This window comes from Gallus gallus, chromosome 2 (genome assembly GCF_016699485.2).
Source record: "Gallus gallus isolate bGalGal1 chromosome 2, bGalGal1.mat.broiler.GRCg7b, whole genome shotgun sequence".
Taxonomy (NCBI): domain Eukaryota; kingdom Metazoa; phylum Chordata; class Aves; order Galliformes; family Phasianidae; genus Gallus; species Gallus gallus.
The window spans coordinates 9,844,936-9,872,686 of NC_052533.1; the positions used below are offsets into that span (position 1 = coordinate 9,844,936).

A 27,751-nucleotide genomic window follows, 5' to 3' on the forward strand; every position below is an offset into this window, starting at 1 on the left:
CCTTTAATTAAAAGTATACTAAATCAAGTGTGCTTTGCTCTTTAATTTGGTAAAGAGGAAAAGAAAGAGTGGAAGAACGTATGATTAGAAAGTGATTGAAAACTGTCTTATATTGAGGAGAGAGTTTTCTCTTTGAAATTCTGAGAATACCAGCCAGAGACTTGAAGCAATTAGCTATTAAACTTTCTGAATTTTTGGCAGTTATTCTGAAAAGTTCACTGGTTAAAGGGATGTATAAGAAACACAAAAAGGCATCTATTCCTGAAGGAATTAAAAATGTATGCAGAGAAATGGCAAAGAAAAAAAAAGAGACTAATAATTGGAGCATTAGATAAATAAAAGCAGTGAGAGGGAAGAGACTGTACTACACAGGTTTTTGTCTCCAAAACCATCACCAAATTATTAAATGAAGGGAATTCCTCAATTTTAGTGACTACATGTGGAGGCACATTTAACTTGGGAAGTTACTTCCCACTGAATGGAATAGGTTGAAAACTAAATGAAGGACCAAATACCAACAGGAAATAAATGTGCTGAATTTAAAGGAATCGGTACTAGAAGAGCAAACTGCCTTTGGAAGATAATTTTATATATACACATATGGAAATTCCTCTGTCAGAGCCCAGGTTCCAGTGTGTTCAATGCATTTTTATTTAAGAGTAAAGCTTATTTGAAGGCAGTAGTACTGTTTTTTTTAATAATATGCAAAATAAATATTCTCTTCTTATTTTGTCCTGGTATTTCTTGAGAGATTCAATTACAATCATTTAAAAAGTCTAGCAACAGAGATATCTCTGGCATTTCTAAGCTACCAAATTACTTACCAACAGAATGATATTTCTAAAAGGTATTTATCTATTTGGCTGTCTAGGCCTGATGTTGAGGTAATTTAACCTTAATATGTCTATTATTTAGATGATTATAATTGGGATTAGCTATGCTGTGAGCTTTCTGTATATCATGAATTCTGTCAGGAGTGCAGCTTGACAAATTGTTCATCCTAAAAGTGTGTTAAAAATCATAATTATGCTTTGACTTTCTTAGTTCTTTCCTCATTATCTTCCATCTGTTTTGGATTTGAGATAACCTCAAAAATTAATTCTATGGAATAAAATGCATTAAAATACACTGGAAAAAAAGGCATACATATTTAAATGAGTAGGATAAATTATTGATATTCTGTTGCATGGCAGTCTGTTAAGTATTTCTGTACAGACATGTTTTTAAAGTTCTCTTTCTTTGGCTACTCCAAGTCTTCCTGTGCCTTTTAAAGTGCTTTCTTCATCATTCTCCTACAGATAATTGGACTCCTAAAACTTAATTAACTATTAATTTTTTATCCTTTCTCTGTTGAGGAATTGGATTTCCTCACTACCAATTTATGAACATTTCATGATCTTTATGATTAGCTCAGAGTTCATTATCTATTAAGGTGATATTTTCAAAGTACCCAATTGACAAACATGATGTTCTGGAACTACTATATTGGCAGCTTTCAGGCTTTTGTCGTTGTAAACAGATAATCCTTCTGGTTTCTAAACCAGTAATATGAAGAATCAAAGCATAGTTCTTTTCTCCCATCCTTTCCTTCTCAATTTTTTTTCTCTTCCTTTGATGTAATACATGATTTATTCAGTTGATTGGCTTCTCTCCATGTCTCCAATAAAGGCTCTACCTGTACTGTATTTGTGTACTGTGACAGGGAATGCCCTGGCACCTCTGGAGCAGATATACTGTGACCACACTGCGTTGCTGTTGGCTCATGGAGTGTTTCTTTGGCCCTGACGTATTCTTTGTTTGTTTTCTATGTGTGTGTGGTTCTTCAGTTCTAAGAGCCAAAAATATCACAGCCCACAGCCACGCTATTCTTGAAACTTGTGGCTGGAAGCTTGTGTAGTTTGCCACCAGGCATGGCGTGAAGGCATCTGAGGACACAAAGCATACTGGAACAGTGCTGGAGTGCCCTGGGCAGAAGGAGCCAGTCTTGGAATGGTTTACATCCATACTCTCTACGTGGAGCAAACTTACCTCTTGGCCACCCTTTCCCTTCTTTCCAGAGGAACAAGTTGGCTTCCTCCAGAACAGAACCTGAGAATGAGTTAGTTTTGGAATTAAGCTGAGAGTGACCATAGTCTGCAGGGTAGAAGTGTCCCAGCTTCTTGGGCGGGATGATGCTACTGGATGGATCGTTAGCTAGGATAAAGCTGATAGGCTTTAATTGGAGAATCGGAGCTAAGCTACACAAAAATGATTATGTTTCATCAGTCAGAAAGTTGTTTTACAGCAGTGGTGATACAAAAATGTATTTTGCACAAATAGATACTGTCATCTTTTTAAATTGGCATTCGGATGGGATGGTCAAGTACCAGGTGCTTAAATGGATATAACTGTTTTCCCATATTTGTCCTGTGGACTCATTCATTTTTGTTATATTCTAATTTGATATAAGTGCAGCTAAGTCAAATCTTCTGAAAGAACTGAGGGGATTCTAACCCTTCATAGAGCAGGCTCTGTCAGTTCCTTGTGCTGACTGACATTAATCAGCACTGATGGAATAGCATCCCAGAGAAGAATTACTCAGTATGAAAGAGTACTTTAAAAATGATGAGGGTTTTGTGGTCCCATAGTTGAGGTGGAGTCATTAGCAGATTGAGTATGTGACCATTAGCCCTAGGAGAGGGATTGCTTCTCCAAACACTACTCTATGAAATTTCTCCTGTTGATCTTTAAGAATGTTTAAAGTTGAGGGCCTTTCCTATCCATAAATCTGTTTTTGGTGCCTTAGTTCTCCTGCTGTTCTCCTTCTAGGCTGTCTATTTAATAGAAATCAATTTCTAGAAGCACTGATTAGAGCAAAGATGAGAATGAGCAATTTGAACAGGTAGAGAGAATAATCACAAAAACCTATAAATAAGAATATGAAATGTAATGGCAAGCAAAAGAAATAAAACACAATGTAAAATTAAGATGCTTACAGTATTGCTTATTTGAAGCTCAGAAACTTGTTAGAAAAATTTGTCACTATTTATAGTACATCTGATGATAATTTAAATCTCCCTAGTATTTTGCATGTTGCAACTAAACAGTCATGCATAAACAAAAATAGTAAGTCATGACAGTGATTAAGAGAACAGATTACTCTGGATTTAGAACTAGATAATCCTGTTTTTTAACTTTACCTGAGCAAAATTTGTGTAGCACCTGATATTTCTTTGGCTGGAATGAAAGCTTAGATATGTTTTTCTGCTCTGGTGGTTTCTTATCCTTTGTCAAACCATTCCTCTGAATGCATCTGCCTTTTCCTTCCTTCAGGGTAGGCTTATCTGAAAATGATTGTTTGAAACAAAGCATCCTCCTGTTAGCTGTAAAAATGCATGGCTACTTGATTTCCTTTCTAATCAGTATTACTGGCTTCTTTTCCACACGTTCACATCATTGGCCTGCATGTTTTAAATGCGACCACGTGAAGCAAATAGCATTACTAAAAGCAACTCTTTACAATCTAGTATGTGATAATTAAACATGGCCAGTTGTACTGTGGTGGCATAAGTCAATGCTGAAGGAGATGCTCAGAAAGCTTCGTTTTACCATCTTGGGAAGGATGAGAAGGAGTAGTCCAGTGAAATTTTCTCCATGCCATGCAGTGTAATTGCATTTCCTAATTATGTAAGAGTAAGCAGAAGTGTGGCGTACGTGTTCCTTCCATAAGCAGCATGACCTACTTCACCAGCAGGCCGCATAGCTGCTTCCGGTGATTGCATCCCTTGAGTGTTCACCTTGGAGAAAACTGAATTCAGTTTGCATTGGGTTGGCTTGATTACAAATCTATCTCTTACAGAAAACACAGTAACGCATCACCAGATGATGACAACATGGAAAATTCTTAGTTTCAGATATTTCTTTATGAGTTTTCTGGTATAGCCGAAGACAAGGCACTTCCTTCTATCTGATTCTACTGAGTCAGTCTCCACCAATTCATTTCATCTTACTGTCCTTCTCTCTTTCCCTGTTACACTCCTTCCACTGCTTCTTCTAACCAGAAAACAATGTGGATTTTTTTTTTTTCTGTCTTTGTAACATTTTTCTCTTGGTTTAACATAAATGCACCAAGTCTAGAGTTTTAGGCATGTAAATCTTTAGTCACTGATAACCCTAGAAAAAAACAAATGTCTACTTTTGGTCAGGGTAGTTAAAAATCATCATATTCATAAAATAAAAAATAATCTGTTAGTAAACTTTCTTCTTTTGATCATGTGTAAAATCTCTGAATTATGTGTGCATTACTATCAGTCACAAACACAGCAATGTATTGCGAAGAAATATTAAAGTAACCAAAATTTTGTATATTAATGTCTTTGCAGTGATGTTAAATTAAATGGTCGGTTTGAAATTTTCAGAGATCTTCAAAGTATTTAGAAATGAAGTAACAAAACAATTGTGTACATATACAGGAAAATACAAGGAATTTAATCATTTTTTTCATAATAGATAACACACTGTTTTACTTGCAGATTTGTAGCTAGACTGGCCAATGAGGTAATATTCAGGAACCTAATAAGGGTTTTTATCATCCAGATTCATAGAAACATTGAAGAGAAGGGAGGAATTAGGCTCAACACTCGTATTTTGAAAGACTCTTAAGAAGGAATGGCAGCCTGTTGGCCATTGCGCATGGAATGCTCACAGTGGAATCATTTCACCCTTGTTACCCAGAGATAGCTATAGTGGTCATTAAGTTTTTATCTGCTTGTTACTATTGGTTTAGTCTTAATTTTATTTATGAGTTCATTATTAACTCTTCTGGAGGGTATGTGGCTTTAATACTGCTCCTGTTTAAGATCTGCTTTTAGGCGTTTTTGACCAAGGAGGGTGGAGGCAGGGATGACAGGAAAAAATTGGGAACGTTTCTTGGGAAAAGGCTGTGAAGATCATAACTGCATTTGCTCTGGCTAATGGGAAAATTAAAATTTCTGAATTAGGACCTTTGGTTAAAATGTCGTCTTGAGTTTGTAATATATGTTATTAATTGCTGTGCTTCTCGTCAAGCTCTTCACTTGACAGAGACCATTTCTTGACTTGTGATTCCATTTAATCACATTATTGAAGTATTTAAGGAAAGACGTAAAAAGTAGCTCATATATTTTAAGCAATGTAGTTTGTGATTTATTAGGGCTAATTGTTCCTTCAAGATGGTAATAAGCCAGTATCCCACTATGTGATAAAGAACATTGCTATAAGAGTTAGTGAGTCTTCATCTCACTGCTGGCTGACACAGAGGTAATTCAGTGCCTAGAGTAGGAAACCATTCCGAAGGCTCTAACATCTAGCAGGTATACAAACAGCCTTGCCACCTTTTTTGCTGCTTTCTGCTGACTGTGTGAATTGGGAAGGTTGCTGTGGCTCGCAATGTAACTGTTCGTTGCACCTGTATGGTTTAATGTAAAAGGCTGTTTTGTTGAGGGCTACAAACCTAAGCACTAGAGTTTGAAGTGAGACCAAATTTTCTGTGTATTTGCCTTGCTTGGAAATATTAACACATACACATCTTGTTCATACTGTTCTTTAAAAAAAAATGTACATAGATGATGCTGATGAGATATTTTAACCAATTTTGCTTGATAATTTTCCCTCATCAATAGCTTTCCTCTTAAAAATGCCCCTAAGTGGTATTGTTAGGAAAATGTTTTTCTGCTTTTATTTCAAACGTCAGTGCTCTTCATTGGGTCAGTAGCCATCTCTGGGCTGAGCATGGCTGGAAAATACAGTGATTAACAGCTCCAGCCCGTGGTTATTAACAACGATGATACATCCTATACATCCTCTTGCGATGTTTGCTAATGATTGCAAACTCATTTAAACTTTACCATATGTGTTACTATGAAAATCATAATGTTCAACTTCTAATACTTTTCATGGACAATACACACAACCTATTAATTCCAGTATAGATATTCAGAAGGAAAGTAGTAGGAATATCTTGGACTTGGAAACCACCATCTCCAGTTTCATTACAAAGAATATTTGCCTGAACCCCCCTTGCTTCTGTTAGTATTCCTGTTGAAGTCTGCACAGAATACTCAGCAGGCTATCTTTGTTTCTAATTACTAAAAGCAAACCAATTTCCTTTTTGTTTCACAAGCAGTATTGATTTTTGCTCGAATCATAACATTTTTATGATGTTTGAAGGGGAAACTTCAAGCTTATGTTTGGCTTTTTGTGTGTGTGTGTGTGTAAATAAATGTGTTTTTCTATTAGAGGTAAAGGATAAAAGTGAATGCAGTGTGGCAATTTAACAGGTTGCTGTCTGGTCTTAAGTGCTCATCAAGGCTTTCTCTGTAATCAGTGGAGAGAGAATGATCTCCAGAGCACTGCTCATACGATCTATTTTAGGCTGCGGTTTCATATTCCCATTGATACAACCAAAACAGCAGCACTGCCCTGATGGCTTCTCCAGCTATTGTGCTTTTCCCTAGCTGGTAGTTACGTGAACACACGTGTGACAGTGGGATGGCTTTGAAACTCAGCCAAGCTAAATCTAATCTGACCAACCAACCAACCAACAAAAAAGCTATTGTTACTTTTAAGTCAGATAAGAATGAAAATAAAATTAGGCAGACAACTTTAAAAACTAAATCATGAAAGCACTCAAATGTATGTTTTTTAGGCATGTTTTGCTTTGAGACACTCAATATGATATGAGCTGGCTGAACATTGCATCTGCAAGATGCCAGTCAGGGTGTTGTATTCTGGGTCATGTATTGTCTGATTGTCTCTCCATAGCAAAGTGCTGGATGAGCTGTGATTGGATATATGCAAGTGTTTGTACGTATTTAATGGCAGAGAAGGATCAACACTCCTGTTAGGTGGTTGTATGTGAGCATTACCTGTAGTGAACAACTTTCTGGTTGGAAAAATGGGAGTAGAAAGGTAAGTTAGATGTGTTCCTCCTTAAGAAGGTGATAGTAGTAGTTTTGAATAGGATATTTTTGTAGATAAGGGTTGAATAGTTCACTGCCTTAATTACTTGCTTTCTGTGGTCACATTGGTATGTTACGCAGTCTTAAGTGGATGGTGAAATTGTGTGAGTGAGAATTGAAATTATTGAAACAAGGAATTACCTGAGTTAGAATTACTGTGATTTTGAAAGAAATGACCCAGAGGATAAAGTTATAGGAAGCTTCACGGTGCCGGTGGGATCTAAAAGCATGCACAAATGAGATTTGTCCTTACCTTTGTTTTAGCAGCAGGAGCTGAAGCATCAGGCAGATCTAAATTTTCCTGAACTTCTCTATTTCACTGGTTCACTATCAAGCTTATGCATCCTTTTTTACTAAAAACAAGCAAACAAACAAAAAGAAAACCCACAAAAAAAAAAAAAAAAGATTTTGTGTTCATGCAAGTACTGTATTTTAGAATAGTAAGGAGAAAAGGAGAAATTAAAGAATTTCTTCAAAACATGTCCTACTTGGGTAGTAGTGTCTTCAAAATGAATGTCGTAGACCCTGACGTCAGAATAAATAAATAAATTGTGATTTCTCTACAGTTCAGTTTCTGTGTGTCCCCTATTTGGAAGCTTAGACTGCACAAAATGGAGATAATGTAAACAGTGCACCAGTATCAGCCCTGTCCGTGGCTGCATGGCCCAAGCAGTGTGGGAGTGCACGCATGCAGGTCTTTGTAGAGTGGAAGTACAGAGGAAGAATATTAGGCTCAGTTGTTCTTATCTCATAGAGTTTAATCCATAATCAAAGCTTTAGTAACTGCAAGCGTATCAAGAAGTAGCTTGGGGGGGTGGAAGTGTGCTGCTGTGTCCCCAGTGTTAGCAATTTGATTTTCATGTGTGTTTACATTGTCTCTCAGACCAGCTCTCAAGTTTCTGGCAAGGAGGCAGTATATATTTCAAATGCATTATTTTGAAACATAAATGCCTACAGTGCTTAGCCTGTGTGTCGGGGAGGTTGGTTTGTAGCACAGTGCTACGTTTGGGTGGATCTGAGAACTTGAGGTGCTTGAGAAACTGAAGCTGAGAGCTTGAGAACATCAGCTCGCTTCCATAAGGAGAGCTGGTTGGGTTCCTGAAATTTGGGTTTCAGCGTTTTGAATTCTTACACAATGTAGCTGTATTTGTTAAGAGAAGTAATAGACATCCCTTCCATGTCAGTGTGACCAAGTGACCTGTTCTTTGCAAATTAAAAAAAGAAGTCTTAAGATGAGCATGAGCCTTCTGTAAAGCTGCCATCCTATTCTGAATCTTCTGAATCAAAAGCAAAATGCATCAGCAGAGATAGGAACACAATGTAAAGCTCAAAATAGACTTTGGGCTGCTTTCCTTTCATTTTATGCATTATTCCTTAAGGTCTGACTCTGAATCTGGGACATTTTTACATACCTGTAGGTAACGTTTAGAATTAATGGCAGCTTTTCATTTGAGTTTAATGGGATCTGCTGTATTTTATCAGATCTCAGTTGCGAGATAAGCAGTGTGTGCATGGAAGTCTTCAGGCCCCCATTTTTCCCAGGGCAAGTTGCTCATCTGACGGAGAGCTGCAACGCACCTCCCTGTAGCGCTGGGCAGAGGCATCCACCAGGGACAGAGCTGAGTGATCAGAGGACAATTACAGTGTTTGCCACTAAAATTAGCATCTATCTACACCTGGCGCACTGTGCTGTTTTACATAAGGCAACTACTTCCTATGTGTATTTTACTTCAGTTTTTGACAGAGATTCTTGCATTTTTTTGGTATTTTCCTTTGGATGAGTTCAGATGGTTGAAAATACAATCCTTCAAGAGTCCAGAAAAATCAGATTTTCTTTTCCTTTTTTTTTTTTTTTTTTTTTTAAACCTGTGTCAGCTTTCCTCCTCCTTCCTTCCTTTGCCAGACCTGTCTTCCAGGCCACAGCACAGTGGTGCCCAGTCGCAGGGTCTCAGTACGTACTACTGCTGCTGCCTCCAAGAGGGCTTTTTGAGGACTGAGTTGGCTCTGTGCATTGCTCTGTGTCCATGTATATTAAGCACTTTGGGACAGAGTTTGGCTTCATGTTGTGTCTTGTAAAGCACCAAGCAAAAGAGCTGTGAGTTGTGCGACAGCTGTAGGCGAAAAGTTCACCATCTGATCCCTGCAAGTGCCAGCTCCTTCTGTATCTATTTTGCTCCCATGGTGATCCAGCTTTAGAACTGCTGCCTCCACACCCCTTGGATCAAAACGGACTTTTTTCTTAAATTTTAAGCTGTGTTACAAAGCACGTGTATTAGATGCAGATTTTGAATGGAAAGGCATGCTGAGGTCTGGCTAGTTGGAGAGAAAATGGTGTTTTATTGGTGCTAGTTTTGAAAGAAAGACCTCGCTTTTGTTTATGTGAAGTCCCAAAGAAGTTTAAAATAGCCGTTTCACATTTTTGTGATTGGTATTTTGTGTACTAATTGAGTGCTTGCACATACCTGCTTGCTATCCAATGGTTATCCTCCACTGTTCTCCCCTAAAACTTTTCTTTGCTGTCAGGCAGGTGGGCACATGTGTTAGCTATGTACACATGTGCATTTAACCATTTTATTTCGGTAGAGGCTCCTTTCTGAAGGTCAGCACGTTTACACTTGCATTCAGGGGTGTTATGATGTAGAGGTTTCTTCAAGGACGGTAACAAACAACAACCAGGCTGAGGGTTCTTATTATTATAACTGCAATTTTTGCTGCTCACAGCAGAGGGGTTGGAAATAAGTGATCTTTAAGGTCCCTTCCAACCTAACCCATTCTGTATGTTATGATATGGTACTTCTATGCTAATTTCAAGGAGGCTTCTTCCATTAGTTTGTAAGTGGAGAAAATGCTGACCTATAATTTGTGTCTACTGAACTGTAAATTGAGCAGCAGTTTTAAGATTCGTCAATTGCAGTGTTTGATGAGATGTGGAATGTAATATGAGGATTAGCAGACCAAACCTTCTCTTTCCATCCAACAGGCTCTCATTCTGTATCACGGGGATTATTAGCACAGTTAAGTTGTATTTTGCAATGGTTGTTTTAGCCCCCTAGCTGATTAGGAGTGGTTTGCTGATTTAGGGGATTTTACTTTGCTTCCGTGCTGTATTCTCAACCATCTGAAAGCATATTTGATTTGCTTCTCATCGTTGGCTACGTAACAGCAATGTAGATACCATAGTACACTTCCCGGTCTGTCAATACAGAGAACTGGGCAAGAGTGTAACAAACCAGTATTGCTTCAACTCCCCGTCTCCAAGGTAAGGCTAATCAGCTATTGTTGAAAACAGCAATCAGGGATTACTTCATCTCTCTTCTTTGTTTCTTAACTTCGTGGTGCCAGATGCTTCAGTGCGTGCAGTGCCAGGAAAAGACCTGCACTCCCTGGATTAGTAGTGCCACTGTGCAAAGAGGTATTTCAATATATTTTCCCTGATCCAGTGGTGAGTCTGGGGGGGGTAGTTAAAACTCCCAGCATCGTGCTTTCTATCTCTAGGTGAGAGTTTAACTTTGTTTTTGTACCCAGTGTTTCACATTTTAACTGTTTTTCACATTTCATTATTGAAGAACCATCTTCTCATTAAAATCCTGTGCTTTAAAAAGCTTCTTAGTTTAGCTGCTGGCTTTTGGCTGAAATGGAAGAGATAGGATTTCACCCAGATCCTGTTAATGTTGTTTTAAAGTCTTTGTGAATATCTATTCCATGTATAGCCTGCAGGTTTTAATCAAAGAAAAAAATTGAGGTGGGGGGCACTTTTCTAACAGTAGTTCTACCCTTCCAAGTAAAAAACATTCTCCATCTGTGTGCTCTCCTACGAAAGTTGATAGCACAGTATTTAAAAACATTGAAAGCGTAGCCCTTTTGGATCTGCAGGCTTCACAGCCTGAACATTGACTAAGTATTCTACAAAAAGCCACTGGGATTTATCACTCCCCACTTACAGCTGGAGCAATTGGGCAGACTGTTTGTTTGGTGGTAGCACTTTTCACTCCAGTTGAGAACACAGATTGGATTTGAGACATGGGAGATTCTGAGCCTTGTGCTCCTGTTCACTCCTGACGCAGCCAGAATCAGCAGATTAAGCCTCTCAGCTCATTAGAGTTGGTTTAAGGCTTTTTGTTTTGTATTACATGCCTGTCTGTTCAGAAATGTGAATGACAAATATCACAAAACACATTGCCTACACTCAAGAATTTTATTGGAACATTTTCCTGCAACTGTGGAAGATGCCATGCAAAATGCATGGTTTCTTCAGCAAGATGCACTGAAAAAGAGGGTGGCACTTGGTTAAGACTTGGTTTTTGGGGACAATTATAGTATCAGTGCTATGTATTTTGGGAACTATTACGGAATTGTAGAAATTGCAGAAGGTAGGAATTGCTGTGACTCGAATGGGGAAGTTATTAGTAAAATGTTAAAATGGAAATTTGCTCAAAACCCAATAAAGTTAGCAAATATTGACAAAGGTAATTTGCACTTCAAAGATCTGGTTGTGTGCATTTGCATAAATATGTGTGTATATGCACACACACACGTAATGCATGGAACACGAGTATAAACAATAGAGTTTTTCTCCTTATTTCAGGCAGCGTTAAAGCTTCAGCTCCGTATCACTCAGCACACTAGTGGTGTTTGCTGTAGTTTTTGAAAGTGAAGAGGTAGATTTGAGTCTCTGCCTGTTGAAGCTCTCCTTGGAACGTGGGGAACGTGGATGACTCATTTGTGGTGTTTAATATTGCTTGAACAGGTTCTTATGTTGTGTTTGGATTTCAACAGAAGCAGGGAGGGATCAGGTTGGGCAGGTGAGCATCTGCCCAGCATGGCACAGAAGAATGTCTGTCTCCTAGGTCATCGCTTGGCCTCGATCCTTACTGGTAGCAAGTACAAGGTTCATATATATTAGCTTGGATCACAGACTTGCACAGAATTTTGCTCTTTCTCTGTTAATTTATTGTTACTAACTGACTTCTTGTGCAGTAGTAGCTTGTACAAACCAGTCAGACTTGGACCACATTGTGGTAGGCATTGTGAAAGCTGCAGTAAATGGTAGCATCTGCCTTTAAGGAGTTTTACCCTAAAATAAACTCTCAGTGTCCTGCAATCTGCTGCATTTACATAAATGACTCTGATACTATGCAGCAATTTACAGATGTTGCTCTGATTATTGTATGAATTACTGCACTCAAACAGAAATTTGCAGATTTACAGTATGATTATATGCATTTAGTTTCCTTTAAAGGAAAAGCAAAGATTAGATTAGGGTAAACCAGTTCTCAGGAGAAGCTTGGGAGTGAATGCAGGTCTGGCAGAGATCTCCATGCATCCAGAAGAGTAACAAGTTGGAAAGTAAGATGTCCTCAAAGAGAAGAGTTGTTTGGAGAGCTGACTTCACTCTTACTGTGTGTTATAACTTCTAAAGCATTGACACTTCCTGTCAGCCATGTTACCAAAAGCAAAATCTGAAGTGATATAACTCATATTTTTTTTTAACATAATTTAAGTCAGAAGTATTTTACTTGCATTTGCTTCATGTGTTAAATAATTATACTCTTTGTAAAGGTGGTTGTGATGGTAGTCACAGATAACTGTGATTGTTGGAGTTTATTATCAAACACAAAACAGAGTATAATCAGCTGATAGCTTTCTCTTTGGATTTCAGTAAGACTTTGATACTGTTTCTCACAGTATCTTTCTGGACAAAGTGTCCAGCATACAGCTAGACAGAAATTGGCTGACGAATCACTAGGAGGGTTCACCAGGGTTCCATGTTATTGACAGTGGTATGGCCTCCCCTTGAGTAATCTGTGCAGTTTTGGGCACCACAGTACAAAAAGGACATAAAACTGTTGGAGAGTGTCCAAAGGGGGGCTGCAAAGGTGGTGAAAGGTTCAGAAGAGAAGATGTATGAGGAGCAGCTGAGGTGCCTGGGTTTGTTGGGCGCAAAGCAGAGCAGGCTCAGGAGAGGCATCATGGCGGCTGCAGCTCCTCACAGGGAGCGGAGGGGCAACACTGAGCTGTGCTCTCTGGGGACAGCGACAGGGCCTGAGGGAACGGCATGGAGCTGTGAGGAGAGGGCAGCTGTGAGGGAAAGGCTGTGCCCCAGAGGGTGGTGGACATGAAATGGGCTGCCCAGGACAGCGGGTATGGCCCCGAGTGCCAGAGCTCAGGGAGTGTTGGGACACTGCTCTCAGACACAGGGTTTGATTTCTCGGTGGTCCTGTGTGGAGTCAGGAGTTGGACTCTGTGATCTTTATGGTTCCCTTCCAACTTGGGATATTTTGTGATTCTGTGAAATTACAGAAATTTTTGCTAGGAGTTAGGTAAAGACAGGCTACCTGGAGAAACCAAAACTGGGATAGAAATTGAGCTAGCCCTGTAACTGTAAGAGAACTAATGCTAGAAAAATATTTCCAGATATTTCCAATAGATTCCAAGTCAAGACCAAGTCAATTCATTGATGTGCTGATTGCATGCATTTGCAGTTCACTTCTCCATGCTCAATGGCTGATAAATATGTTCCTGGAATTCTGCTGAAGAAAAAATATGAAGTGTAATGATCTTAAAACAAGAGGGTTGCCTTTTTAGAGGGAAGATCATTTTGCATTGTTTGTTCCAAGTGAATACTTTGTGTTGGTCTAGAAACAACAAATTATACTGGGTTAAGGCCAACATTTCGCAACTGGATCTCGTATATATACACACAGTGTACGCTGTATATGTTTTACTCACATCAGTGACAGTCATCGTAGTGTGGTCATTGTAGTTATCTCAGGAAAAGGAGAAAAACAACCCAGTACTATAACTCTGGCTGTTGGGTTTTCATACATGGTGCCTGAATTTCACATTCTTTATAAATGTGTTCTACACAGGAGCGTGTCATAGATTCACTGGAACATTTCCAGGCTCATTCTAAAATGTGCATCCTGTAGGAGATATTACTGAGATGCAAGATGTCTCTCTAGGGGTTCAAATGGAGGGGGAAAGTTTAGCAAAGACAAGGCCAAGCAGTGTGCATATTATTTTTGGGTCTGATAATTGTCTCTGTAGATTATTGTTCTGTTTCTCCTATAAGTATCTACATCATAAAAATAATTTGGAATAAATGAGGTAATTACATAAATAATGACGCCTTATAAACAACCTAAAACTTAGAATATATGTAATTTTGCATCATATAAAAGAGCATGTATTTGTTGATGCATTTTATAATTTAACACTCACAGTTAAGGACTTCTATGCTCTCTGTGCAGGTATATGTCTCGAGTCCATGGTATGCATCCAAAAGAAACCACTCGTCAGCTGAGTTTAGCAGTCAAGGATGGTCTTATTGTTGAAACCTTGACGGTGGGGTGTAAAGGGTCAAAGGCTGGTATTGAACAAGAAGGATATTGGTTGCCAGGAGATGAGATTGTGAGTATAAAATCTTTGAGAAAATAAATAATGATTTCTGGTATCTTTACATTAAATTTGTTTTAATTTCTGTTTGAAGTTATTTACAGATGCTGTGTTGATGATTGTGACCAGGGAAGTAGTGTGCTCTTAAACCTTTTAACCCTTTCTATTCCATAGGAGCTCTTTGTTCTCAAATGTGAATTTTCTGCTGTGGAACACTGTCAAAATCTTGCTCAGTCATGCCTAACGTACATAGTGTTACCTCTTCTACAGTTGCATAGGAAGATAGTAGATATAATGGTATTGGCATTACTTGAAATCCTCAGATGTCCAGGAATACCAATGATGATAGCTTTTAAAATATATTAATACGACAATTTTGGATCAGTATTGCCTTATTCTGAATCATAGAAAGGAAAAACTAGTCCATTTCAAAAGTGCTCACTTCCAAAAATTCCAAAGAACCACAAAAGCTTATATATTTTGTTATGTATAAACAGACATTAAAATTTATGTTTTACAGATAATCTGGAAACAGTGGGGCATTTATTTAGGAAAGATTTTCTTAGTAAATTAGTTACAGGCATCCAGACATTGTTCCACTGGATATGTAGAATAAATATTTAAATCCAATTATATAGGTTGAAAGTTATGTTAAGGGAAGAAAAACATGTTTTCTCTGTCCCTAAGGCTAAATTCTAATGTACTCACAGTGCTAACTGAGAATGGTCAAATAGACCAGGAACAGAGGTTGTGTGATTATGTTGCCTTGTTCAGAAGCCTTTTCTCTGCATTTACAAGACAATGGTTTCCTGACAAAAACAGTTTAGCAAAGCTTTAAAATACTTGAACTAGAAATGGTTGCTTTGGAACGTAAATTTCATTAAATACTGGTAAAGTGGGCAACATTTTCCAGACAGAGATAATGATTTAAACTTTGAAGAAAAACCAGAAAAACTCTACAGGAAAATTAACACTAAAAGGTACTGAAATACTCATTGCATAATTGCAGCTGCCAGGGGAATAATATGTTATTTTTTCCTTAAAATTGAAAGAATCAATACTAGAAAGCATTGTATTTCAAATTATCCCAATCGTACTAATTTGAAGTGTTGCAATATGTATATATGTTACGTCACTGTTAAACTTTTCATTCTAATTTGTTTAGAAATCCTCATGGGGGCTTCTAAAGGCTATTTAGTTTTGTTTCCACAGTTCTCCCTGGGATCAAACATGCAGAAATTCCTGCTTAGCTGTTTTAAATTTTTCTTATGTCAGTTTTACATGTTTAGAAGTGATGTTAATTGTGCAGATACAACATAACATAGTCTGATATTTGTAGTTATCACAAGTGTTCAGTGTGTTTGTTTCCTCTATTGCTGAGAAGAAAAAAGAGAAGAATCAAACTGCCTCACAATAGCCACTTTGCAAAGGGTCATCCAAAAAAAAACCCTGCTTCTTCTTAACAACATTTATCTAAACAACATAGTATGATAATCAGTGTGTAAATTTCCAGTGAATCAGTAGAATTAAATTATTATTTCATCTCAGAATGAAAAGAGTTCTCTTTAGCTGAAGATACTACGTAGGTCACAGTATCAACAGCCTTTTGGTTAGAAGTACTGATTGCTAAGCACTGCTGCATTATGCTGTGCCCATATGTCTGACGGCCATCTCAGTTGTTCAGAACCCCAGTGCATGCTTGACTTAATGGCTTTTTGCATTAGTAGGAATCAGGTTCCAATCAGGGCCATGTTTCAACAGTACCCAGCTTCCAGCTTCTCTGGATCCTAGTACTGAAAACGCTGCAGACACCTGAGGCAAAATACATTGACTTGATGTAAAGGAATGCTTCAGGGGGTTTTTATTCAAAAATTTTTAATGAGTAACAACATTATCACTGGACATCAGATCCAGTATTTTCCATTCTCCAACAATTGGTGCGAAACTGTAAAGTTTGGTATGTTCCCTACATTAGACACACTGGATATTGTTACACATACTTTGTCTGCACTTGATCAAGATGCAATTTGTAGTTTTGTGTAATCCAGATCTGGTACTAATGACTGTTGAACCATGAGCTCAAGTTACATTTTAGTAAGGACAAACACACAGGAGTCTTTTCAGAGATCCACTCCTGGGAGATAGAACTCTGAAATGGGGCTGTTAATGTTGGAACAATGATTTCAGACTCAGCAAACTATAGCACTTACAGACAGATCCTTGACCCCATTGACAAACGTAGTTTGACTGGTACTGCTAGAGCTTTGAAAGCTCATAAAGTGAAAGACTTGAGGACTGATATACCACATCTGTGCAAAAATGCCATTGGATTTCAGCTTGTTTTCTGGCACCACACTGAAAGTCAATAAGGAACACCTGTTTCAAGGAGTTAGCAAAGGGAGACATTCTTCTCATCCCTCCTTTGATTTTTTTTTAAATCTGAATATTTGCTTGAAGTTTCTTTGCATTTGTGAAGTTTTGGACCTAAATCCTATCAATTAAAATCTGTATTCAAATAAATAAATTACTTATCTGGTCTGCAGATACTGCTGAGCACCTGTATCTGTTATTCATGTAGGTGCCTGACTGCAGGCTGACACAAGGCCTGAAACTACTGGTTTTAATGGTGACTGTGGATTGATTGCTAAATGGTAACAATAATTAAAAACATATGGATTATGAAAATGCAGCTCTGTTTGGAAAAGATTAATTAGGTAGTTTGTGGTGTTTGCTTTTCTGTTTCCAAACCCTTCTGCTATCCATAGTTTCACATAATGACAGATAAATGCAGTAAGGACATGATGTCTGATATGGTTTCTCACAGCCCTCAGAGGAAAGTGTTAAAAAATTTATGCTGCTTTGCTGTCAATGTTCTGTCAGAACGGTGGTTAAAAAAAAATAACAATAAAAATATAGTTTTAAAAAATGAGGCAAAGTATTATGTCCTCAGATGTCATACAAAAGAATGAGCTGGTGTGCAAAGATAAAACAGTTTTGGAGCACCAGGAGGCCTTTCCAAGAGACGCTGTCATCTGAAAATGAATGTTCTGAAAAACTGGAAAAAAAGAATGATCAGATTAAAACAGCATAAATTTGTCCTTTTTTTCTCTGATGTGTATGGGGGAGAGATTTTTTATATGTGTTACTAAAACTAATTTAATGTATAAAGCCAGTTGCCCAATATACTGTATTCCAATTGATATTTATGGGTTGGTAGCTGTGCAAGAACTTTGCTGCAAGTATTTTACTTCCAAGACCTGTGCAGGTACTCATTTTATTTGCTCATTTACCATCTATACAAATGTTTTGCGAATGTTCAAAATGTGTTCTCATCTTACAGGCTTTCTCATCTTACAGATGATTAATGCATTTGACTCAAAATAAATGAGAGAAGAAATTATTTTCCATTGTTATCCAGCATTTTAGTCAGTAATTTTGCATTTTCACTGTCTGTTGTTGACATTATTATGCAATTCAACAAAATCTCTGCAGCTTCTTGCCTTGCAAGGGAAATGCCAGTCCTGAAATCTGGTAACAGACATTTACTTTTCCTTTCTAAAATCTTTATTTCTATTTCTCACAGAACTTTTGGGATTTGGAAGTGTTATTTATTCTCAATGAAAAAAACAAATGACCTCTTTGCTCTTCAGGTTTAGAAAAAAAAATTGCAAATAAGTGTTGTTAACAGTGTTGTCGATGCAATGACTACAAGGAAGGTGTGGTTCTAGATGAAAATAGTGATAAATGTCCTTATCTGTTAATTTCTGGTTTTAAATTTTGCCGTTATTTTTGTGTACTTTTATCGTGGTAAAATAGTGGTCTGTCTAATCTCAGTGAAAGAAATGAATTTAAGCACCAACGCCATGTAGCTTTGTGAGGTCTTAGATGTATTTCTTACAGTTAGTGTGCCTTACTCACTCTCATATTTTTGATTTTTCTACAGACAATGTGCATGGAGGTATTTTGAGCATTTATTGTGCTAATTCTTCTCGTGATTAAAGTCATAAAATTGCGGTGGCCCAGCAAGAGGCATTATGAATGTATAGTTTCAATTTACATGTGTTCATAAAGCCAGATTGTATTATGTTCTTCTAAAATGGAGACATGTTAATAGTACATATTTATTGCTTGCATTTGAAGGCAACATATCTCATAGCATTGCTGTGGATTAAAGCTCGTAGTGACCAAATTCACTAATGACACATGAAGGGCGAGGCTTCACACTTAGTTAGGGTACTGTGAGCTATTTCTTCACTGCCAAAATAGACAGAAGATGGTCATGCTTTTGAGAGGTTACTTTTTAATAGAAGTCTGTTTTCCCCAAAGCAATCATGTAATTCATTGCTTATAGATTGAGCCTGAGACTCTTCTGGCTGGTTAAGTCTCACTTCGGGCTGTAGTTGCCATCATTTGTGTGTGTGCACTTCTTTCTTATTCTCCATATCTCTAATTGTTGTTTCTCCAATCCTTATCTTGTAAACAGTTTTTAGTTAGGTGAAGACTGTGTCATTTGGAGGGGTAGTTTTCTTGTTTTCCTCTTTTAAGAAAACATTAGAAGAGTGATTTTTCCCTACACACTGTGTACTTAAAACTTACTAACTCATCCTAGCAATTTTCTGATATTTAGTATTTGGAAAGTACTGGTACTTGCTCATAGTAACTCCAGATACTTTCAAGTCCCAAGCCTGCCTCAATTAACCATCCCTTCACTGCGCTTTACCATTATTTAAACCTTTTTGTGGCCCACTGCCAGCTCTGTGAATTTATTAACCCTAGTGACCTCAGGTAAACACCCAGCGATTACTGTGGTTTGATTTGTTGCAGCTTTATTTTTATGAGGCTCAGTCTTTACAAAAGTTCTATTTTGGTTGTTATGTTTCTGTTAATCTAATTTGCTTTAGATTGAGCTGGGTTTCTTTCTTGTTATGCCTAATTGCATTGGTAACTATATTTTTTTCCATTGCCAGGGCATTGCTGATATCCAGAAGCAGTGTTTTGATCTGGCTGTGCCATCTTGAGTCTCTTCATAAGTACTGAGATAATCATGGCATCGTAAGAATGGTCACTGTGAGGGTTTGAATCTCCTCTGGATATTAAATGCACTTTAAATTTAAAAAGAAAGCATAACAACCACATAGCTACCAGTTATTGCTAGCAAGCTGGGGGCTTCTAACTTACTAAAAGGTTTTAATGTGGATCCCATTCATTTCAGTTAGGAGCAGTAGAATAATATGAAAGAGCAGTAGTGACAATCAGTGTCTTCATCATGAATGCTCTTCCTACTGGAGAGCACAAAGAAGAAGAACGTGTCGTACCAAATGAAGAAGAGTTTTCTTCAGTGTTTTAAAAAAACATTCTTATCCATCTGTATTGCCTTGAATCTGAAGTCCTATGTGAATTCACCAATCCAGAACTAAATACAGCCCAAACAATGGGGGTTGTTCCTCTCATGTTGTAACAGATCAGACATTTTCTGGTCTGGAACTTTCCAGAAAGATTTTTAATTATTATGAAATTATCAGTGTTCTTTACATTTGATAATTCACTAATACAGAGTTAGTGAACATTCTTTTGGGAGAGAACATTTCAGACTAGCTTCCATCTCTGATTTCACACCTCAGGTTAGGTATGAGGAAGCTTTGAGGCTCAGGGCACCTATCAGTTCGGTTTCACAAGGGCACTCAAGGGAAATGGATATCTGGAATTGACTCTTTCTTTGCTATCTTATCTTTTCATCTAAAGTCCCATCTTTCAGAGGTCATTTTGCCAAAAGAATACTACTATACCAGTCACGGAGCACTAAAAGAAACTGATTTTTCTAGCAAATAGTTATCATAAATCGTACTAGTGTAAACATCTGCTTATTACTGAGCCAAAAATAAGTGTCCACTAGTGTAGCACCTTGCTGTGGATTTTTGAAAAACAAATCTTTTCAAGTCATCAAATTAAAGCTCAGACTATTTTGTCCTTGAGGATCAAATGAGAACTTGGAACTCCCACCTCATGGTTGAGAAGTGTTTTACTCTTGCTGTGTAGAAGCCAGGACTCTTTGTCTTTATGTTAAAGCTATTGACATGTAGCTCATGAGGATGGCCTCAGTGTCTTAGCAGTGACCTTCCTTTCTTAATATGTGTTAAGAATCGTTAACAATTCTATATGTTCCTTTTCCAAGTTTTTCTCTTCCCATATGTTCAGGAATATTTCTTCCCTCCACTCCAACCCTCCTTTATTTTTCATCCCCTAAAAAGGAAGTACCTGTACCTTCTGAAAATCAGTACAAAAGCTCGCATTGTTCGGAGGATCTTCATGCTACCAATGATGACAATAGAAGAATCCACCTTATTGCATACTTCAGAGATGATGCTTCTTTTAAACTGGTAAAACAACTTCATCGGGATCTTCATTTGCCTATCTCAGCTTTGTCAACTTGACTGTTAAAAATTCAGTCAATCCAGTGCTCTTTTCTTCTTGAAGGTTCTCGTTCACTGTTCTGTGGTTGTGATAGTAACGTTGTTCACAGATTTCACGTTTCTGCTCTCTTAAGAGGTCTGTAGAAGAATGATAATTTACTTTCAGGTTTCAAGTAGATTAGTCAACCTGGTCTGTATGAAGTTTCCAACATGGGATTCAAATTATGTTAATGTATTAGATGACTTAGACCAGCCCGTGTTGAGTTTGTTCTGAAAATATACATCTTGAGTTTTTCCACCTCTTTTGTGCTAGCCCTGACCTGGTAGCATTGTTTTTATTCAGTTTGTGGGTTCAAAATGCTGTGCATCTCTGATAGTTACTTTGATTCTTTTACTGTGATATCATGCTGGTCTCTGAATGAAATTTTACAGAAGCTAATGAACTTTTTAACATTTACGTTTGATTCACGATAAAAGCAGACCTCACTCCTTTTCTATCACTGACAGCTGAAACAATACCAGCCACACCTATAGCACAAGAAGAGAAAAGAAGTGGGAGATTTAAGCAAGGAGTGTAGGAATTTTTGCCATTGATTCAGATAAAAGGATTAGAATATTGTTTGAGAGAACTGGGTGTGCAGAAATATCAACATAGAGAAACACTGCAAAATCCCATGCAGAAGTTATGGCCAGAGCAGCAATGTAAACATACACTAAGAAGAAGAGAGGAGGGTGAGCCCTTTTATGCACAGTGCTTCTTGGAAAGGGACTTGGAACTACAAGAAGAGAGATGCTTTTTTTTTTTTTTTTTTTTTTCTTTCCCTGGTCTGGATTCATTTTGTGTCTCAAGGAACAAAACTTTCTTACATAATATGGAAATAAAAGGCAGTGCACCTAATAAATACTTCACTCCATCGCTGATGTATCTCCCTAATGAGAATAGCTTACAAACCTCCTCTTGGCTCAACCTGAGTAAAAAATTATGACATTAGTAGCAGAAGTGAATGCAGTTTCTGAAGAGTTAGGTTGCAAGTTTCTATTAACCTTGAACTCACTTGGAACATGAAGGAGTTCAAAATTATTTTCATTTGAAACGGCATTCTGTTTCTAATAACGTGGAGGAGAATGCTTGTGTTGTCTCACCTGAAATAACCTATGCTACTGCTACACAAATGTGATCTTCTTGGGAGGGAAACTGAGATTTATTCATTGCTTCAGGAACACAGCTCATAGGCTGAGAAGATGAACACACTGAGATTTTAGCAGTCATTTTGGCTGCTGGCATGCTACTACACTTGTTGAAAACACTTCACTTCTTTAGCTCTGGGAGTTGGAGACTGGCTCTACACTTTGGAGCTCATCACCTCGAATGGGCCAGAACACAAATATAAGGTAGATGAGGCAGTGAAAATCTATCTGTCTTGCTGGACATCCAGAGATGACTTTGGTGGTTTCTTCTAGAAACAGAAGACTTCTAAGACAAACTGGCAATAACTTGATTAGACAAATGGGCTTGCAGATGAAGCTCAATGAAAGAAAGTCTACTGAGAGGCTGTGATATTCACTGCAGAACCTGAGTCTTCTTGCATGTGTGCCTCACAACTGGAAGCAGTTATCAGTGAAGAAGATGGAACTGAATTATCACAAGCCTCTAAGTACATCTGTGTTCAATACATATTATGGAGAAGGAGATTTTGATCTGTCTCCTGAGTGATGATTTTCTGTTCTTTCTAGGATAAAACTGATTTCTAAAATGAGAAAAATTAAAAGTAATGGAACAAATTAGTTGTTGACTGATACTACGAAAATCCATATAAAATGAACCAAAATATATAAATAAAGTACTTGAAATTAAGCAAGATCCTAGGTAGTTGTGAGGATATATGAACTCATTATTGCTTTGGATTTCTTTTTGTGATATAATGTGAGTAATGAATGCCCTCAAAGTATCCTACAAAGTCAGGTTATGGAAATCCATTTTTAAGATGAAGTTCAGATCATCAAAGGAAAGGATCTATAAAAAGGCAAGTGATTTGCAGTGGACAGATTATCCTGTCTCTAAAGTCGCAGATCAATGTAGCTACCTGCTGCAGCAGTTTCCTAGAAAAGGAAGGAGAAGATTAAGTGAAACAATCTTCATAAAGGAATTCTAGTTGCTGAAGTCTTTTTGGCTTTGAAGGAGAGATGGATGCTTGTTTACTTGCAGAACACTTTTGATGAGCAAAAACAACCACAAGCAGAACATGAGTCAATATATCTAGTAAGTACGTATATACAGGAATGCTACTGGGGAGAAAATGAGCTTGTTTTGATGCTGAATTTAGTCTAATGTATTACTGTAATATTAAATGTAAGACAACAAGAAACTTTGTGGTACAGCAAACATCCTGATCAGGATACCTTGTTAAACAGCTCCCTGGCTGTTTACCTGCTGCAAAGATGGTAAGTCCTCTGAGCCATCAAACAATCGTGCCTTCCTCAGTGCTGAGCCTAACCCATCGTGATGAAGAAAAATAAAAGCAGATTCAGTAGGCTACTGAATGGAATTTTACAGGAAGATTCTTGCTCACTAAGAAAAAGGTGGAACCAGAGATGCTTGGCATGAAGAGAGGGCTGATCGAAAGGCCCACAGAGGGCTGCCCTCACTGCAGGCTAGGGCCTGTGAAAAAAAAAACCATGTAATAGTGAAAAAAAAGCTGGAAATTGTGCTCTATGGCACATTGTGTTTGCTAGACCCTGGTAGTATGTGATGCACGTTAATATCTCAGTGAAAATCAATACATCTACCACGAGCCGTAGCAAGATTTCTTACTTGGTGCTGTACCAATGAGATGCAGCATGCTTAAAAAAGAGACAACTGTGCACATACTGGGTGCATACCTGGAAAAAAAAAGGAGCCAGGATCTGCTCCTTCATGCACAAACAGCCACATTTCGTAAAACTCTTGTTTCAGAGTAGTCACTTGGAAGCTCAGCAGTAGTGCAAAAGCTAGATAGATGGGAGGCTTTCAAAGTTGAAGATAGTTTAGCATTTCTACAATACTTAAAGGCTCTTGTCTGAGCCTGTTTCAGGCAGCCTTTAGTATAGATTCTGATACTTACGCTTTGAGAAAAATATTGATGAACAAATCCATATTAAGTGTGCAGGAGCTGTTTAGAGTAAATATGTAAGTAAGAATTATTTCCTTCAGGTTTTGTCTCGGAGAACAGGAGCATTGTAGGAGGTGCACCTCCCCCCTGGCTTGTTACTTTTGTGAATGATGAAGACTGAAAAATGCACTGCAAAGTTTAACATCTATAGCAAAGCTCATCTCTAATCAAGAAGCTTGGATGGGAACAGATGCCACCTGCAAAAGGTGGAAAGGAACTGACTGATTAAAAATGGAAAGTTTGTTTAGAAATACATAGCTATTGCTTTGAGCTTTTTCTCGTTGAAAGAGAAAGCCAATAAACAGACCTTGAAGAGCAGAATCCTGAATTTTAACAGCTTCTCTCTTACCTGAAGGGATCAAGCAATTCAGTGGGCCAAGCTGAGAGAACTCTGTTGTTAAACTGATGGAGGTGGAGAGGAGGGAAAGAAGTGTTCCTTATGGCTATTCTTGAATCCTAAAATACCCATGAAGAAACTGAATCCAGAACACATGCTTCAGGAATGACATCTTTAAATTGAGCACGGCCCAATTAGGTGTCAGAGAAATGGGAATCAGAGAAACGATGGGAACTCATTCATTGAGGTTTTGTCCAGTTTTCTAAAGGGTTATAAAATAGGAAAGATTCCACTAAATTTTGGGTTGGTGATTTGAAGGTGTTTTGAAATAAATATAGCATATAAATGCTATTTTTTTTTTTAGAGTAGATTTTATTTTGTAAACAACTTCTTTCTGCTGCTGTGGACCTACTTGCCATTCTAGATTCCTGTATTGTGACAGACTAAAAGTGTTGTTATGATACAGTGTGGGTGAAATAGCACAGTGTATCTGCTAATACTCTTCCTTTAGACTAAATGTAAAAGCTGTCGTGAGTTCTCTATTCACGAGAAGACAACTGGAGCTGTAGAGACTCTTTAAAGCACAGACGTTGTACAGAGCTGACCATGGGTTTGTGCACAGGTGGGTCTGAATGAAAATCCAGTGGTCTGAAAGGAGCTGTGTGTGCGTGGGTGTGAATGGGAGTTCTAGAGAAGCAGCACAGCAGTGCATAGGTAAGCAGCAAAGAAACTCTGCAGAAGCTTTGAAACAGAACGCCTGGGACAAAAAAGTCCAAAGAGTACAACGGGACAAAATGCCATAAAGGAAAAGGCTGGGAACCATGAGCTCCATGGGAAACGCTTTCCTTCATTTGCGTCATATTGAATTTAGGACAGCAGAACTGTATGTATGTTCTTCATAAATAAACACGATTGCGCCAAAGAAATAACTGACTTAAAATTGTTCTTCTATCTATGTGACCCTTTTTATTTTTTTTTAGCTTGCTGGTTGGGTCCAAAGGATAGCCATGATTTGGATGGCTTGGGAAATCTGGTTCAACTGTGTGAAACCAGCAAATCCCCATAGAGGGGAGTTTTGTGAATAGAGTTTTGCCTTTTTCCCCCCTCCCTTTTCCTCTCTTCCACCTGATAGTAGAGTGACTTTTTACCGAGTATCTGGGCTACCATTAAGGGACTTGGAGAAAACAGATTAACAGGTAAGAAATGAGTTATGTTAATGGAATGTACATTTTAAAAGGGCAAAGTGGTCCTTTTAGACAAAGTCTAAGTAAAGAGGTTGTAATGTTTTCATGTGCAATGACTGCATATAAATTATAGGAAAATAAAAAGTTACTGTTTGTTTTTATATCTCTTTTTTGGTGCAATAATTATGGTACTGGTAAGGTATGGAAGTGACCTAATTGTTGTAGTTGTGACCTCTAAATTATTGTTAATGTTACTGTCAGTACGTGCTTCACATCTCCTCCTTAATGGTATGCTAATTGTACAGCAGAACGTCACATTCTCCAACGTACAGATTCCCTATTTCAATTACAGCCAAGTAAATCTCCATTACTAATGAGTAAGCATTTCTTTTCCATGTACATTTGCATTATAATGGACGTTTTCTTTATGCACTAAAATTACTCTTTCCTTGACAACAACTATATATTTCATTTTACAGTAAAGGCTACGACACGGTGATTCATTCTTTTCTGTTGGGTTTATCTCTTTTTGAAGTGTCAAATGTTCTAGGTAGCCTGACATTTTCTGTCCTATGTTATTTTTCTGTTCCTCCAGAATAAATATGTGTATGTTCTTTAAGACAACCTACTTAATACAAATCATGAAAAAGTAAGCTTATGTGTCAGTCATAAGTTAAACCGTATTTCTGAATTGTTGCTTTGTTTCGTTCATGTTGCTGAGAAATCTCAACTGCTATTTATGTCAGTGCAAAGTGACCTTTGTGATATAATGTTTGACCGATTTGAATATAAAGAACAAGAGACCACAAGTGACCCATATTGCTGCAAGATTCCACTCTGCTTAACAGAGCGTAGCTCTTTGGCTATTAAATAAAATCCCCCAAACAGACATTTGCTGCCCTGCTAATGCTTATATCTACAAAAGCAACGGGCAGCTGAGTAAAACAAAGGGGGAAGGCCTCCTGTTCCATCCGAGCTGTGTGGCTCTGCTGCCAACCCCGCTCCCTCCCGAGAGCTGTGGGCAGTCCCTGGGTACCACTGCACTTGGGCAGCCGGCTCCAGCCAACGGAGGATTCCCTTGGTGACCCAGAGGCTTCCCCTGCCCTCCATCAGGGAGCGAGGATATTGGCAAGCTGTGTCCCTATGGTGGAGAGCCTGCCTTCGTTCTGTATGGCCCCAGGAGCACGTGTCCCCTTTTGTAAAACCGTGAGGACTGTGAGTTTTATTGATAAAGTGGGAATTTCATCTTTGATCATGATGCAGTTTGATTTCATCGGGCTCTGTGCAGTAAATCACTTTACAGGAGCCGACACAGCTTTCTGTATCATTGATGAATAATCGTTAATGTTCTTGAACGTTTCTAAGTTTCCCTGGTGGTGGGTGTGTATATGGGGAAGAAGATGGGTGTTGGGTTCTTTTTAATCATATAAGTACCTGGGATGTTGTAAGGAGACAGTGTGGTTAAAACATGAGGTAGCATTCCAGAAATGCAGGAGGAAATGTATGCAGCCAGATGTTAGAAGTAACATTGATTTCCTGGTCACTGTGCATGAATTCTTTCTAGCCTTGTGTATATCCTGATAATCGGACGGATTACAGTATAGATACAAAGTTTGTTTTGTTTTTATTTTGAAAGGCCTACGGTATGCAGCCTTTTTCCCAGACAGCAGCAAAAAACAAGGTGAACAATTTTTGCACTATGTGGTTTTGAATTCTGTCATATTTTCTATTACGTTTCTGTCTTCCATTAGGATAGCTTAGTTTGCTATATTAACCACCACCATCATCCATATCACTTCCAATTCTGAGTTTAGTCTGCATTATGTATGTATCTAGTTTGATGATTTTTCTCTCTCCTGGGGGCTGGAAGTGGTTACTCACACGTTACAGTTCAAGATGTTGTTACAATGGTTGCCCTTTAATCAGTCATTTTCGGAGTGGCTGATGACACCTGGTGGTGTATATCGTAAATGCAGACTTAACCGCGTTTGCAGCTGGCGGAGGATGTTGACCTGTCCTACCGCGAGCACTGGCAGGCAGTTTGAGCTCTAAATGAATCTGGTCTCCTGCACGAAAAAAATCTCCTGGGAGCACATTCTCCTCCCATTCAAACACATGCAAACAGAGAGAAGCAGTAACATTTCACTGCTGCTGGAGCAAAATTACTGCCTCTGACCTTGCTATTGAAGTCAATAATAGTATAGGTTCTCACAAGGGCTATGTACCTTTTTTTATTTTCTTTATTAACTTTATGGATATATTGCATAAATGAATATTTTATATATACTTATGCACTAAA

General features: G+C 38.1%; 1 protein-coding gene across 21 annotated transcripts in view; it reads left to right on the plus strand.

Annotated features, from left to right (window-relative positions):
• Window positions 1–27,751, plus strand: part of ZMYND11 (zinc finger MYND-type containing 11) — a 102,768-nt gene that overhangs the window by 45,538 nt on the left and 29,479 nt on the right. For 10 of the 21 annotated variants that reach the window (XM_046937841.1, XM_040694814.2, XM_015282143.4 and 7 more), the window contains 2 exons: window positions 14,228–14,387; window positions 27,089–27,133. In XM_046937841.1, the coding sequence (XP_046793797.1) occupies window positions 14,228–14,387; window positions 27,089–27,133 (205 nt within the window). Of the gene's footprint in view, window positions 1–14,227; window positions 14,388–20,620; window positions 27,134–27,751 lie in introns of those variants that run through there. The other 11 variants (XM_040694865.2, XM_418557.8, XM_040694871.2 and 8 more) reach the window with 4 other exon arrangements.